The sequence below is a fragment of the Mustelus asterias genome, chromosome 9, assembly GCF_964213995.1.
Source record: "Mustelus asterias chromosome 9, sMusAst1.hap1.1, whole genome shotgun sequence".
NCBI classification, from domain to species: domain Eukaryota; kingdom Metazoa; phylum Chordata; class Chondrichthyes; order Carcharhiniformes; family Triakidae; genus Mustelus; species Mustelus asterias.
Window position 1 is genome coordinate 73510476 of NC_135809.1, and position 16563 is coordinate 73527038.

General features: G+C 45.8%; 1 protein-coding gene across 2 annotated transcripts in view; it reads right to left on the bottom strand.

The window, feature by feature from the left end:
* Nucleotides 1–16563, bottom strand: part of tspan4a (tetraspanin 4a) — a 213547-nt gene that overhangs the window by 4142 nt on the left and 192842 nt on the right. For both annotated transcript variants that reach the window (XM_078220372.1, XM_078220371.1), the window contains one exon: nucleotides 7543–7674. In XM_078220372.1, coding sequence (XP_078076498.1) covers nucleotides 7543–7674 — 132 coding nt within the window. The remainder of the gene's footprint in view (nucleotides 1–7542; nucleotides 7675–16563) is intronic.

The following is a 16563-nucleotide window of genomic DNA, read 5'->3' on the forward strand; positions in this document are numbered from 1 at the left end:
TGTCCCTTTTATTCCATCAGTTGTAACTATTCTCAAGTCTGTTGCATGGCACTGTATTCTGAAAGTCCGTATACACCACATCAACAGCATTACCCCCACAAACACTACCACAAATTAGTTAAACATGATTTTCTATTAAGAAATCCATGCCGACTTCCTTAATTAACTTGAATTTGTCACGGTGAATACTAATTTTGTCTCAAATTATTGCTGCTAGAAATTTCCCCAAGACTGAAGTGAAACTGACTGGTCTGTATTTGCTGGGTTTATCTTTACATTGTGTCTTGAAAAAGGGTGTAGCACTTTCAATTCTCCACTCCCTCAGTACCAGCCCTTGTCCCAGCTAGCTGGACAATGTTGGAGAAGGAGGTCAACCATATCAAATGCTGCACAAAGATAGAGAAGGATGAGGGAAAGTTTACCTTTATCACAGTCACATAGGATATCATTTGTACAAAATTTTACAACAATCTGAGGTCCCTATCTGCTTAAAGAAGGCGACCATCATCCCAGTACCAAAGAAAAGCCAAGCAGCGTGCCTTAATGACTATCGTCCGGTAGCTCTGACATCCATCATTATGAAGTGCTTCGAAAGGCTAGTCATGCCACGAATCAATTCCAGCCTCCCGGACTACCTGGATCCACTACAGTTTGCCTACCGCCACAACAGGTCCACAGCAGACGCCATCTCCCTGACCCTGCACTCAATCCTGGAATGCCTAGATAACAAAGACACCTATGTCAGACTCCTATTTATTGACGACAGCTCAGCCTTCAACACCATTATCCTCATGAAACCCATCTCCAAATTCCATGGCCTGGGCTTCGGCACCTCCCTCTGTGACTGGGTCCTGAACTTCCTAACTCACAGACAACAATCAGGAAGGATAGACAACAACACAGGTGACGTCACAGGTGGAGAAGGTAGTGAATAAGGCATATGGCATGCTTGCCTTTATAGGACGGGGCATAGAGTATAAAAGTTGGGGTCTGATGTTGCAGTTGTATAGAACGTTGGTTCGGCCGCATTTGGAATACTGCGCCCAGTTCTGGTCGCCACACTACCAGAAGGACGTGGAGGCTTTAGAGAGAGTGCAGAGGAGGTTTACCAGGATGTTGCCTCGTATGGAAGGGCTTAGTTATGAGGAGAGATTGTGTAAACTGGGGTTGTTCTCACTGGAAAGACGGAGGATGAGGGGTGACCTAATAGAGGTGTATAAAATTATGAAAGGCATAGATAGGGTGAACGGTGGGAAGCTTTTTCCCAGGTCGGTGGTGACGTTCACGAGGGGTCATAGGTTCAAGGTGAGGGTGGGGGGAGGTTTAACACGGATATCAGAAGGACGTATTTTACACAGAGGGTGGTGGGGGCCTGGAATGCGCTGCTGGGCAAGGTGGTGGAGGCAGACGCACTGGGATTGTTTAAGACTTATCTAGATAGCTACATGAACGGAGTGGAAATGGAGGGATACAAAAGAATGGTCTAGTTTGGACCAGGGAGCGGCGCGGACTTGGAGGGCCGAAGGGCCTGTTCCTGTGCTGTATTGTTCTTTGTTCTTTGTAACACCTCCTCCACAATCATCCTCAACACCAGTGCCCCACAAGGCTGTGTTCTCAGCCCCCTACTATATTCCTTATACACCTATGACTGTGTGGCCAAATTCCCCTCCAATTCTACTTTCAAGTTTGCAGACAACACCAGCATAGCGGAACAGATCTCAAACAATGACGCGACAGAGTACAGGAGTGAGGCAGAGAATCTGGTGAACTGGTGCGGTGACAATAATCTCTCCCTCAGTGTCAACAGGAAGCGTAAAGGAGAATATTCCCCTGTCTACATCAACGGGGACGAAGTAGAAAGGGTCGAGAGCTTCAAGTTTTTAGGCATCCAGATCACCAACAACCTGTCCTGGTCCCCCCATGCCGACACTATAGTTAAGAAAGCCCACAAACACCTCTACTTTCTCAGAAGACTAAGGAAATTTGGTATGTCAGCTACAACTCTCACCAACTTTTACAGATGCACCATAGAAAGCATTCTTTCTGGTTGTATCACAGCTTGGTTTGGCTCCTGCTCTGCCCAAGGTTGCAAGAAACTACAAAAGGTCATGAATGTGGCCCAATCCATCATGCAAACCAGCCTCCCATCCATTGACTCTGTCTACACTTCCCGCTGCCTCGGCAAAGCAGCCAGTATAATTAAGGACCCCACGCATCCCGGACATTCTCTTTTCCACCTTCTTCCGTCAGGAAAAAGATACAAAAGTCTGATGTCATGTACCAACCGACTCAAGAACAGCTTCTCCCCTGCTGCCATCAGACTTTTGAATGGACTTACCTTGCATTAAGTTGATCTTCCTCTACACCCTAGCTATGACTGTAACACTACATTCTGCACTCTCTCGTTTCCTTCCCTACATACAGTATGCTTTGTCTGATAGCACGCAGGAAACAATACTTTTCACTGTATGTTAATACGTGACAATAATAAATCAAATTAAATCAAAGTATCTTTGGCATGAGCAAGTTGGATGAATTCAAACATGGAGTTGTGGGGGAAATGGGCGCAGTTGTAGGAGGTGACAATGTGTTCAAGGACTTTGGAGAGGAAGGGGAGTTGAAGTTCGGGAGTGGGATGCAAAGGCTGAGAGTTAGTCATTTAAGGAATGGTTGTGAAGATGCTGTTTTTGAAAGCCAGTAATTGTACCTGATGTGAGGAAAGTGATCACAATATCAATTGATGGAGCTCAGTGACGTCAAGTCAGGTAGCCAGCCGTTTAGTGCAAGTGGAGAAACAACAAGGGATGAATATAGCAGAACAAATAATAAAAGTTATGGGAAAAGACAAGGGGGTGGTGAAGGGGCAGCTGTATTTATTCAAGATAACAGAAAGAAAAGGATTTTTAAAAATAGAATCCATAAGGATAGAGATAAAAGTTAACAAATGGTCAATCACATTATCAAATGTAGTCAGCAGATCACCTCATAGTTAAAGGAAGCTGGAAGAAGAAACGTGTGGACAAATGAGAGAATGGAGTAAAAATCATTGCATAATAATCATGGGGGATTTCAACCCTTACCCTAATAGGAATTGAGCTGAAGAGGTAGGTAAAGGGGCTAATAAAATGGAGTTCTTGTACTGTGTACAGGACTCCTTTTACATAATAAAAGCAAAAGAATGCTGGAAAAGCCCAGCAGGTCTGGCAGAAACTGTGGAGAGAAAACCAAAGTTAACATTTTGAGCCGAAAGTAACTCTTCTTCAGAACTTCTTTTTACATATTGGTTTAAAAATACCAACCAGGGAAGATTTACTATTGGATCTAATAATGGAAAATGAACCAGAACAGATAAGAGAACTAAAAGTAGGGAAATATCTAGGCAATAGTCATCATAATATCATACACTTTAAGATGATGATAGATAAGGACAAAAGTATGACAAGCATCAAGATAATAGACTGGAGAAAAGCTGATTGAGGAGTTGAGAATAGAATTTGAGAAAATAAAATGGGCAACTGGGAAACAATAATGAAGAAAACAATGAGAATTTAAAAGTGTTCAACTCAGTGCAAGAAAAATATTTTCTGCTTAAAGTTAAAAAAAAACTAAGATAAAGAAATAATCAAGGAATATAAAACAAAGTAGTAAAATACTTACAGGTGCATTAATTTTAAAAAAGGCAGGCTGTGATGGAAATGGGACCATTAAGGGATAGACAGAATTCAGCACAGATAACGATTGAGAGATGGCAGGAATATGAAATAATTCTCACTTCAGGATTTACCAGGGGATAGAACAGGTAGACATGATGTGGAATAATGAGATGAATTATGAGGCAAGTGCATTTAAAATAAAAAAGGATGTTTTGAATAAACTAATCAAACTCAAGGAGGACAAAACCAATTGCCTGGATGGATTGCATCGATGTATTTCAAAACCATCTAGGGAAGACATGACAGCTGTATTACTCATATTAATAATTCATTAGATGAAGGGACAGTTAGGTGGATAGCTAATGTAATCCCTATATTTGAAAAGGGGAGAGCACATGAGAATTGTAGAATGGATTGCACGCTAGCTTCAGAGAATTAGAGTATAGAGTAATTATTCAGAAGGTGGGAGTGGTGTTCCACAAGGATCAGCACTGGGATCACTGCTGCTCACAATTTACATTAATGAGTTGGACTTCTGGAATCAAAAACATAATTTCTAAATTTGTGGTTACACCAAATTGCAGCAGATGGTTGGGGGGACTGGGGGAGGGGGGGTGGCAGGTTGGAGGGGTTGGGGGGAGCCATTCGGGTTTGGGGGGTGGTCGTGTGGTGTTCATGAGTGGGACCAAGTTTGGACAGGGATCTGCAAGTCATCGCTGTGGAGGATTGAAGCGAATTACAGGAGTACATTAATAAACTTGCAGAATGAACAAATAATTGGCAAATGTGGATCAATGTGAGGAAGTGGAAGTGGCTAGCACTGCTGCCTCATAAGTCACAGTCATAGATGTCCAGCATGGAAACAGGTCTTTCGGCCCAACTTGTCCATGCCGTCCCTTTTTTTTAAAGCCCTAAGCTAGTCCCAATTGCCCGCATTTGGCCCATATCCCTCTATACCCATCGTACCCATGTAACTGCCTAAATGCTTTGAAAAAAAAAAATTGTGCCCGCCTCTACTACTACTTCTGGCAGGTTGTTCCAGACACTCACCACCCTCTGTGTGAAAAAATTTCCACTCTGGACCCTTTTGTATCTCTCTCCTCTCACCTTAAACCTATGCCCTCTAGTTTTAGACACCCCTACCTTTGGGAAAAGATATTGACTATCTACATTATCTGTGCCCCTCATTATTTTATAGACCTCGATAAGATCACCCCTCAGCTTCCTACACTCCAGAGAAAAAAATCCAGTCAATTCAGCCTCTCCTTATAACTTAAACCATCAAGTCCCGGTAGCATCCTAGTAAATCATTTCAGCACTCTTTCTAGTTTAATAATATCCTTTCTATAATAGGGTGAGTAGAACTGTACACAGTATTTCAAGTGTGGCCTTACCAATGTCTTGTACAACTTCAACGAGACACCCCAACTCTTGTATTCAATGTTCTGACCAATGAAACCAAGCATGTTGAATGCTTTCTTCATCACTCTGTCCACCTGTGACTCCACTTTCAAGGAGCTATGAACCTGTACCCCTAGATCTCTTTGCTCTGTAACTCTCCCCAACACGCTACCATTAACTGAGTAAGTCTTGCCCTGGTTCAATCTACCAAAATGCATCACCTCGCATTTATCTAAATTAAACTCCATCTGCCATTCGTCAGCCCAGTGGCCCAATTGATCAAGATCCCGTTGAAGTCCGAGATAACCTTCTTCACTGTTCACTATGCCACCAATCTTGGTGTCATCTGCAAACTTACTAACCATGCCTCCTATATTCTCATCCAAATCATTAATATAAATGACAAATAACAGTGGACCCAGCACTGATCCCTGAGGCACACCACTGGTCACAGGCCTTCAGTTTGAAAAACAACTCTCTACAACCACCCTCTGGCTTCTGTTGTCAAGCCAATTTTGTATCCATGATGCCTCACAGTGCCAGGAACCAGATAAAATTTGGCCTCAGGTCATGAATGTGCAGAGGCTGCACGTTCTCCCCGTGTCTGCGTTGGTTTCCTCCGGTTGCTCCGATTTCCTCCCAGTCCAAAAATGTGCAGGTTAGGTGGATTGGTCATGTTAAATTACCCCTTAGTGTCTGGGAGATTGGCAGGATAAATATGTGGGGTTATGGGGATAGGGCCTGGGTGCGATTGTTGTCGGTGCAGGCTTAATGGGCCGAATGGCCTCTTTCTGCACTGTAGGGATTCTATGAATCCATGTTTCTACGTATATTGTGGCAGGAAGATTAGGGAGGTCACTTATTACTTGGAAGATGTATGAGTCTAGATAGGATGGAGGAACAAGTAAAACACACCAACCAGTAGATGTTGTGCCACAGGGTGGCAAAACCATAAAAAAGCAAACCAAGCATTAGAATGCGTTTGTCGAGGGATAGAATGGAAGAGTGGGGAAGTTCATCTCAGCCTGGATCATACCTTGCTTACACTACACTCATAGTACAGTGTGTAATTCTACTCACTGTATTACAAAATGGATATAGATTGACTGGAGAAAGTGAAGAGGAGATTTATAGGGATGATATTAGAAAGGTGTGGGTTTACGTAGCAGGAAAGGATTGACAGGCTGGCTCTCTCTTCTCTTGAAATAAAGGCCAAGGGGGTGACCTCACTGAGGTCTTGAAAATTCGGAAAGGTTTTGAGGGAGAGAATACCAAGAGAATGTTTCCTCCTGTGGGGAAAAACAGAGTAAGAGTTTTAACAACACCAGGTTAAAGTCCAACAGATTTATTTGGTAGCAAATACCATTCGCTTTCGGAGTGCTGCTCCTTCGTCAGATGGAGTGGAAATGCTCCATCTGACGAAGGAGCAGCGCTCTGAAAGCTAATGGTATTTGCTACCAAATAAACCTGTTGGACTTTAACCTGGTGTTGTTAAAACTCTTACTGTGTTCACCCCAGTCCAACGCCGGCATCTCCACATCGGGAAAAACAGAACCAGAGACCATCAAGATAACCGTCACCGAGAAATCCATCGGGAATTCAGAAGAAACTTCAATGGGATAACGGGGAACTCAATCCATAGGGAGCTGAGGTGAGCATTGAAAGGGAAACTAGTTTAGTTTTAGTTTATTAATTAGTGTCACAAGTCAGCTTACATTAACACTGCAATAAAGTCACTGTGAAAATCCCCTAGTCGCCACACTCCGGCACCTGTTAGGGTACACTGAGGGAGAATGTAGCATGGCCAATGCACCTAACCAGCACGTCTTTCGGACTGTGGGAGGAAACAGTCAAGCATTTGAGAGGAAGAGAATAGAGGATTACATTTGTTGATTTTGATGAGAATTGATGGGAGGAGACCCTAGTGACAAATAAACATTTGTCTGGATTGGTTGGGCTGACTGGCTGATTTCTGTGGGGTATATTGATTTAACGTTGTCTGTAATTCTGGTTAGGACCATACACAGCCAATTTCATTTTATTACAATAGCAAATATTTCAATGACTTATGGCATAGTTAACATCATAAAGTTGAGTGGGATTGATCTGGTAGAGCAGAAACTTACTGTACGTAAAAAAACCATGTAACAGGATCAGTGTCAGTGAAATCGCAAATGTTAAGACATGTGGGGATATTTTCTCACCTGTAACCCTGTTTTACAGATTCCTACACTTCCACATGCATTCAGCAGCTTCCTGCAAGTTGTCATTTCTTGTGTGTGATTATCTGCAGACTGTTCGACTGTGGAGTGCATCAGCAGAACAACTGGTTGATTATTGTCCGACCAGCTTTGGCGTGAGGAGGCTGTGACTGAAATAGGCTGAGCTGCTACCGTCTAGTTCGCCCCCTTGCATCCGCTACCATCTAGCGCATCTGAGAACCATGACCCAGACAGAACCCATATGCGACAGTACTCTGGGTACTTACATCTTTCCACCATGTTTCTGGAGAGTGCAGGCCACAGCTCACACTGTATTCTCGACAGCAGGAGTCTGGCACTCGAGTAATGTTGAAGCTCTCAAACCAGTCGGTGTAGTTTGAAACTCCGCAGCACCTAAACTGGAAGAGCCAATGTAAAACATGGTCAGAACAAGACCTTCACTGTTAATCTTTCACAGAAACGTAGAAAATAGGAGCAGTAGGCCAGTCAGCCCATCGAGCCTGCTCCACCATGGCTGATCATCCAACTCAATAGCCTGATCCTGTCTTCCCTCCAAATCCTTTCCATCCCCTTTACCCCAAACGCTGTATCGAACTGCTTCTTGAAGACATTCAATGTTTTGGCCTCAACTACTTCCTGCCTACCGCAGGAAGAGGCTGACTGCTCTCTGGGTGAAGAAATTTCTCCTCATCTCTATCCTAAACAGTCTACCCTGTATCCTCAGACTGTGACCCTTGGTTTCTGGACACCCCGCCCATCGGTAACGTCCTTCTTACATCTACTCTGTCTCGTGCTGTTAGAATTTTATAGGTTTCTATGAGATTCCTCCCTCATTCTTCTGAACTCCAGAAGATACATTCTTACTGATTCAATCTCTCTTCATACATCAGTCCTGCCATCCCAGGAATCAATCTAGAAAATCTTCTCTGCACGCCCCCCATGGCAAGAACATCCTTCCTCAGGTAAGAAGACCGAAACTGCATATAATATTCCAGGTGTGGCCTTACCAAAGGGCTGTATAACAGCAGCAAGACATCCCTGCCCCGATACTTGAATTCTCTCACTACAAGGCCAACATAACACTTGTCTTCGTTACCGCCTGCTGCACCTGCATACTTACCTTCAGCAACTGGTGTACGAGAACACCCAGGTCTCATTGCAGATACCCCGCTCTCAATTGATAGCTGCTCAGGTAATAATCTGTCTTCCTATTATTGCTACCAAAGTGGATAACTTCACATTTATCCACATTATACTGCATCTGCCATGCATTTGTCCACTCACTCAACTTGTCCAAATCACACTGAAGCATCTCTGCATCTTCCTCACAGCTCAGCCTCCCACCGAGCTTTGTGTCATCTGCAAATTTGGAGATATTATATTTAGAACCATAGAATATAACCGTAGTTTACAGTGCAGAAAGAGGCCATTTGGCTCATTAAATCTGCAGCAAGTTTCTGAAAGACCATCCCCCCAGGCCCATCCTTCCTATCCCACCCAGGCCCATCCTTCCTCCCTATCCCATAACACCACACATTTTCTGTGGCTAATCTACCCTAACTTGCACATCTTTGGATTACAGAAGCAAACCGAGCACCCGGAAGAAACCCACACAGACACAGAGAGAATGTGCAAACTCCACACAGACAGTGATCCAAGGCTGGAATTGAAAACTGACACTGTAAAGCAGCAGTGCTAATCATTGTGCCAACATGCTGCCCATCATTCCCTCATCTAATAATATCTGGGTCATTAATCCCACACTTGTCACTACCTGCCATTCAGAAAAAGATCCATTTATTCCTACTCTGTTTCTTGTCTACCAACCAGTTTTCTATCCATCTCAATACACTACCCCCAATCTCATGTGTTTTAATTTTACATGCTAATCTCTTATCAGGGACTTTTGAAAACCTTCCGAAAGTCCAAATTTCTGTCCTTTTCATAAACATCAAAGACTGTTTGGGCCCCAAGGGCTTCTTTTAGTTTATTTCTTTATAACATGTCTCTGAGCTTAGCCCTACCCAGCACCTTTCCCCCGTCTACATTTCATTTCCTGGAATATTTATTCAAGTGATCCAATGCCCATAAAGGCATTTGCACCCATCTTTCCAATCTTCATCTTATTCCCTGTGGAACAGTCAGTAAGTTGAGGGAGAGGTAATTGTTATAATTCCAGTGAAGGATGAAACAGGAACCAATCTTCATTCACTCTTATGTTTATTTGCAGAGTGAAGCATTAAACATTGGCTGTCACATTTCCTAATTATAACAGTGACTACATTTCACAAAGCACTTTATTGATTTAAAGTGCTTTTGGAACATTGTAAGGTTGTGAAAGGCATCTTTCTTTCTTTCAATGTGTATTTTCAAAGGACTGTGTAGTATTATAGGTTAATAAAATAGTTATGGTGATGAGTTAGTGATGTATATCATGATGCAGTGACATCAGCAGTCATAGAGAGCCAGGTGAGACGTTGGAAGAATCTGTACCTAGCTACTCTCTAACCTATCTTAATGTGAATAAAACTGGTTGAAGTAATTACCTGAGTTAGACCACAGTTACTCAAGATAAGATTGGCCCCACATCTAGTGTATAAAACATGGCAGCGGCGGTGGTGACATCAATCTAATGAAGGGTTGTTACCATTGACACAACACCCATGGTGTGAAACGGGAAGAAATCATGCTAAATGCAAGAATCTGCAAATGTACCTAAGAAGAAGACAAACTGGAAGGTGGTAGCAATGTCAATATCAGGTGGGCAGTCACTACCCCTGCCAGTTTGAAAGTCTTGAGGGTCTGCAGTGAGGCTAAAGTGGGATTATGGAAGGAACATTTCCGCCAGCATCAAGCAGCATCAAGCCTTCGTACTAAAGATCAGCAGCAGGTTAGTTCATTCCTTTACACCACAGGACCGGTCACCAGTGATGTCCTCTTGAAGACTCCACAAACTTCAACATGATCCTCAAAGTCTTCAACACATACTTGAGTCTGAAACAAAATCTATTGATAGAGTGTGATTTAATCAAAGTTCCCAAAGACCAGGAGAATCTATTAAATTGTCTCTTAGCCATCTGTATTGGCTAGTCCATTTTTGAGAATATGGTACATTGAAAGATGATCTTATTCATGATGGCATTGCCATCGGAGTCTGTGACAAAAATCTGTTGGGTTTCTCACAGATGATAGGCGACCTCACTCTTGACCAAGCAATGCAGTAGGCAGGCCAAACTCAGAATTAAATCAGCCTAAAATTCATCGTGGCACCAAGGCTTTAGATTACTCTGTGAGATGAGTAGGCACAAGGGTGGCAGCCCCACCCACTCAGAAAGCTGTCAAAACGGGTGAATTGGCAGGAAACTCTACAGTAGCCATCTTGAGCTGCTCACGCTCTGATACATAATAGCAGCAAGATTGGCCAACAGGGGGTGCAGTGTGGAAAGACTGGACAGGATGCTGGAACAAAAACTATTCAAGAATAATGACTAACCCACAGAGTTCCTGGGAGAAGTAAGCAATCATTCGTCATTTACAGTGGGAATTAACTGTTTAAGTTTGAAGTTTAAGTTTATTTATTAGTGTCACAAGTAGGCTTACATTAACATGCAATGAAGTTACTGTGAAAATCCCCGAGTAGCCACACTCCGGCTCCTGTTCGGGTACACTGAGGGAGAATTTAGCATGGCCAATGCACCTAACCAGCACATCTTTCAGACTGTGGGAGGAAACCAGAGGAGCCAGAGGAAACCCACGCAATCACGGGGAGAACATGCAAACTCCACACAGACAGTGACCCAAGTCGGGAATCAATCTCGGGTCCCTAGCGCTGCTAACCACTGGGCCACCATACTTTAAAATCAATGGCAAACTAATTTACAATACCAGCTGATCATCTTGACTGGAGCCAAACAATATCCCTCCATTCATCAATATATTACATTGCCAGGTCAAAGTGGCCCAGTATAAGGTTAACTCATCACCACCCTTTGCTACATAGGCATTGTTGAGACCAACTATGCTGTCAACAATCAGAACAAATCTTTGATGATCAGTGATGTCTTTATACTGCAGAGAATTCTGGAAAAAAACAGAGGACAACTTTCCTGGAGGAATTTCCAAAGTCATGTGAGGAAGTGGTAAATTTATAATTGTCAGCAGCTGGTGAGGTTTCTTTATTGACTGACAGTTCACACTCCATCATGCAGACATCAGGCACCAGATCGCGGGCTCAGATGGAGATTGTCGATCTCAGCATCCTTTCTGAAGCTAGGCCAGAGGATGTGGACACACGAGGCACTGCAACAGACAATGGCCACCCACAGGAAGACCTTTTGGATTATGGTTGGCTCTTTCCTGAAGATGCTTCTGAGAAAGAAGCCATTGGAGCAGCAAGTAACCCATTGGAATATGAGATATTAGAGTGGGTGCACCATTAGATGTGGTGCGAGAGTAGGTGCACCTTTGGATGCAGCGGTAGAGTGGGTGCACCATTTGATGAAGCACTAGAGTGGTGAGCCATTTGATGAAGTGCTCGAGGGAGTGCACCATTAGATGTGGTGCTAAAGTGGGTGCACCATTTGATGAGGAGCTAGAGTGGGTGCACCATTAGATGCGGTGCTAGGGCGGGTGCACCATTTGATGAGGTGCTAGATGGGGGGGCACCATTTGAATGAGGCACTAGAGTGGGTGCACCATTTGATGAGGTGCAAGAGTGGGTGAACCACTTGATGCGGTGCGATAGTGGATGCACCATTTGATGAGGTGCTAGAGTGGGTGCACCATTAGATGTGGTGCTAGAGTGGTTGCACCATTAGATGTGGTGCTAGAGTGGTTGCACCATTTGATGAGGTGCAAGAGTGGGTGCCCCATTTGGTGCGCTGCAAGAGTGAGTCCACCATTTGATGCCGTCTTAGAGAGATTACACCATTTGACGAGGCCCTAGAGTGGGTGCACCATTAGATGAGGTGCGAGAGTGGCTGCACCATTTGATTCAATGCTAGAGTGGGTGCATCACTTGATGACACGCTACAGTGGTTGCACCATTTGATGAGGCGCTAGAGTGGGTGCACTATTCGATGACACACTCGAGTGGCTGCACCATTCATTGAGGAGCTGGAGTGGGTGCATCATTTGATGAGGTGCTAGAATGGGTGCACCATTTGATGAGGTGCTAGAGTGGGCACACTACTTGATGAGGTGCAAGAATGCGTGCACCATTCCTGAGGTGCTGGAGTGGGTGCACCATTTGATGAGATGCGAGAGTGGGTGCACCATTTGATGAGATGCGAGAGTGGGTGCACCATTTGATGAGGTGCTAGAGTGGGTGCACCATTTGATGAGGTGCTAGAGTGGGTGCACCATTTGATTAGGTGCGAGAGTGGGTGCACCATTTGATGAGGTGCTAGAGTGGGTGCACCATTTGATGAGGTGCGAGAGTGGGTGCACCATTTGATGTGATGCCAGAGTGGGTGCACCATTTGATGCAGTTCGAGAGTGGGTGCACCATTTGTTGCAGTGCTAGAGCGGGTGCACTATTTGATCAGGTGCTAGAGTGGGTGCACCATTACATTAGGCACTAGAGTGGGTCCATCATTTGATGTGGTGCTAGAGTGGGTGCACCATTTGATGAGGTGCTAGAGTGGGTGCACCATTTGATGAGGTGCTAGAGTGGGTGCACCGTTTGATTAGGTGCGAGAGTGGGTGCACCATTTGATGAGGTGCTAGAGTGGGTGCACCATTACATGAGGCGCTAGAGTGGGTCCATCATTTGATGAGGTGAGAGACTGGGTGCACCATTTGATGAGGTGCTAGAGTGAGTGCACCATTTGATGAGGTGCTAGAGTGGGTGCACCATTAGACAAGGTGTGAGAGTGGGCGCATCATTTGATGAGGTGCTGGAGTGGGTGCACCATGAGATGAGGTGCGAGAGTGGGCGCATCATTTGATGAGGTGCTAGAGTGGGTGCACCATTAGATGAGGTGCTGGAGTGGGTGCACCATTAGATGAGGTGCTGGAGTGGGTGCACCATTAGATGAGGTGCGAGAGTGGGTGCATCATTTGATGAGGTGCAAGAGTGGGCGCATCATTTGATGAGGTGCAAGAGTGGGCGCATCATTTGGTGCGCTGCAAGAGTGAGTCCACCATTTGATGCCGTCTTAGAGTGATTACACCATTTGATGAGGTGCTAGAGTGGGTGCACCATTAGATGAGGTGCGAGAGTGGCTGCACCATTTGATTCAATGCTAGAGTGTGTGGATCATTTGATGACACGCTACAGTGGTTGCACCATTTGATGAGACGCTAGAGTGGGTGCACTATTCGATGACACACTCGATTGGCTGCACCATTCAATGAGGAGCTGGAGTGGGTGCATCATTTGATGAGGTGCTAGAGTGGGTGCACCATTTGATGTGGAACTAGAGTGGGTGCACCATTTGATGAGGTGCTAGAGTGGGCACACTACTTGATCAGGTGCAAGAATGTGTGCACCATTCCTTGAGGTGCTGGAGTGGGTGCACCATTTCAAGAGATGCGAGAGTGGGTGCACCATTTGATGAGGTGCTAGAGTGGTTGCACCATTCGATGAGGTGCTAGAGTGGTTGCACCATTTGATGAGGTGCTAGAGTGGATGCACCATTTCATGCAGTTTGAGAGTGGGTGCACCATTTGATGAGGTGCTGGAGTGGGTGCACCATTTGATGAGGTGCTGGAGTGGGTGCACCATTTGATGAGGTGCTGGAGTGGGTGCACCATTTGATGAGGTGCTAGAGTGGGTGCACCATTTAACGTGATGCCCAAGTGGATGCACCATTTGATGCAGTTCGAGAGTGGGTGCACCACTGGTTGCAGTGCTAGAGTGGGTGCACTACTTGATGAGGTGCTGGAGTGGGTGCACCATTTGATGAGGTACTAGAGTGGGTGCAACATTGGATGAGGTGCTAGAGTGGGTGCACCATTTGATGAGGTGTTAGAGTGGATGCACCATTTGATGCAGTTCGAGGGTGGGTGCACCATTTGATGAGGTGCTAGAGTGGGTGCCCCATTTGATGTGGTGCTAGAGTGGGCACCGTACTTGATGAGGCGCTGGAATGGGTGCACCATTTAAAGAGGTGCTGGAGTGGATGCACTATTTGATGAGGCTCAAGAGTGGGTGCACCATTTGATGCAGTTCTAGAGTGGGTGCACCATTTGATAAGGTGCTAGAGTGGATGAACTATTTGATGAGGCTCGAGAGTGGGTGTACCATTTGATGCAGTTCTAGAGTGGGTGCACCATTGGATGAGGTGCGAGAGTGAGACACTAGTTAATGAGGCGCTGGAGTGGGTGCACCATTTGATGTGGTGCTAGAGTGGGTGCACCATTTGATGTGGTGCTGGAGTGGGTGCACCATTTGATGTGGTGCTAGAGTGGGCACACTACTTGATGAGGCGCTGGAATGGGTGCACCATTTGATGAGGTGCTAGAGTGGGCACACTACTTGATGAGGCGCTGGAATGGGTGCACCATTTGATGAGGTGCGAGAGTGGGCACACTACTTGATGAGGCGCTGGAATGGGTGCACCATTTAATGAGGTGCTGGAGTGGATGCACTATTTGATGAGGCTCGAGAGTGGGTGTACCATTTGATGCAGTTCTAGAGTGGGTGCACCATTGGATGAGGTGCGAGAGTGGGACACTAGTTAATGAGGCGCTGGAGTGCGTGCACCATTTGATGAGGTGCGAGAGCGGGTGCACCATTTGAAGAGGTGCAGAGTGGGTGCACCATTTGATGCAGTGCTCGAGTGGGTGCCCCAGTTGATGTGGTGCCCGAGTGAGTGCACCATTTGATGCAGCTCTAGAGTGTGTGCACCATTTGATATGATGCAAGGGTGGGGGCACCATTTGATGCAGTGCTGCAGTGGGTGCACCATTTGTTGCATTGCTTGAGTGGTTGAACCATTTGATGCAATGTTAGAGTGGCTGCACCATTCGACGAGGTGCTAAAGTGGGTGCACCATTCGATGTGAAAATAGAGTGGCTGCACCATTTGATGTGGTGCTAGAGTGGGCACACTACTTGATGAGGCACTGGAGCGGTTGCACCATTTGATGAGGTGCTAGAATGGGCACACTACTTGATGAGGCACTGGAGCGGTTGCACCATTTGATGAGGTGCTAGAATGGGCACACTACTTGATGAGGCACTGGAGTGGGTGCACCATTTGATGAGGTGCTAGAGTGGGCACACTACTTGATGAGGCACTGGAGTGGGTGCACCATTTGATGAGGTGCTAGAGTGGGCACACTACTTGATGAGGCACTGGAGTGGGTGCACCATTTGATGAGGTGCTGGAGTGGGCGCACCATTTGATGAGGTGCTAGAGTGAGTGCACCATTTGTTGCAGTGCTAGAGTGGGTGCACTACTAGATGAGGCGCTGGAGTGGGTGCACCATTTGATAGGGCGCTAGAGTGGGTGCACCATATGATGAGGTGCTAGAGTGGGTGCACCATTTGATGCAGTTCTCGAGAGGGTGCACCATTTGATGAGGTGCTGGAGTGGGTGCACCATTTGATGCAGTTCTCGAGTGGTTGCACCATTTGATGAGGTGCTGGAGTGGGTGCACCATTTGATGCAGTTCTAGAGTGGTTGCACCATTTGATGAGGTAGTGGAATGGGTGCCCCATTTGATGAGGTGCTAGAGTGGGTGCAATATTTGATGAGGGTCGAGAGTGGGTGCACCATTTGATGAGGTGCTAATGTGGGTGCACCATTCGATGAGGCAGTAGAGTGGGTGCCCTATTTGATGTGAAAATAGTGTGGCTGCACCATTTGATGCGGTGCAAGAGTGGGTGCCCCATTTGATGTGGTGCTCGAGTGGGTGCCACATTTGACGTGGTGCTGGAGTGGGCACACGACTTGATGAGGCGCTGGAGTGGGTGCACCATTTGATGAGGTAATAGAGTGGGTACACTACTTGATGAGGCACTGGAGTGGGTGCAGCATTTGATGAGGTGCTAGAGTGGGCACACGACTTGATGAGGCGCCAGAGTGGTTGCACCATTTGATGAGGTGCTAGAGTGGGTGCACCATTTGATGAGGCACGAGAGTGGGTGCACCATTTGTTGCAGTGCTAGAGTGGGTGCACCATTTGATGAGTTGCTGGAGCGGCTGCACGATTTGATGAGGTGCTAGAGTGGGTGCACCACTTGTTGCTGTGCCAGAGTGGGTGCACTACTTGATGAGGCACTGGAATGGGTGCACCATTTGATAGGGCGCTAGAGTGGGTGCACCATTTGATGAGGCT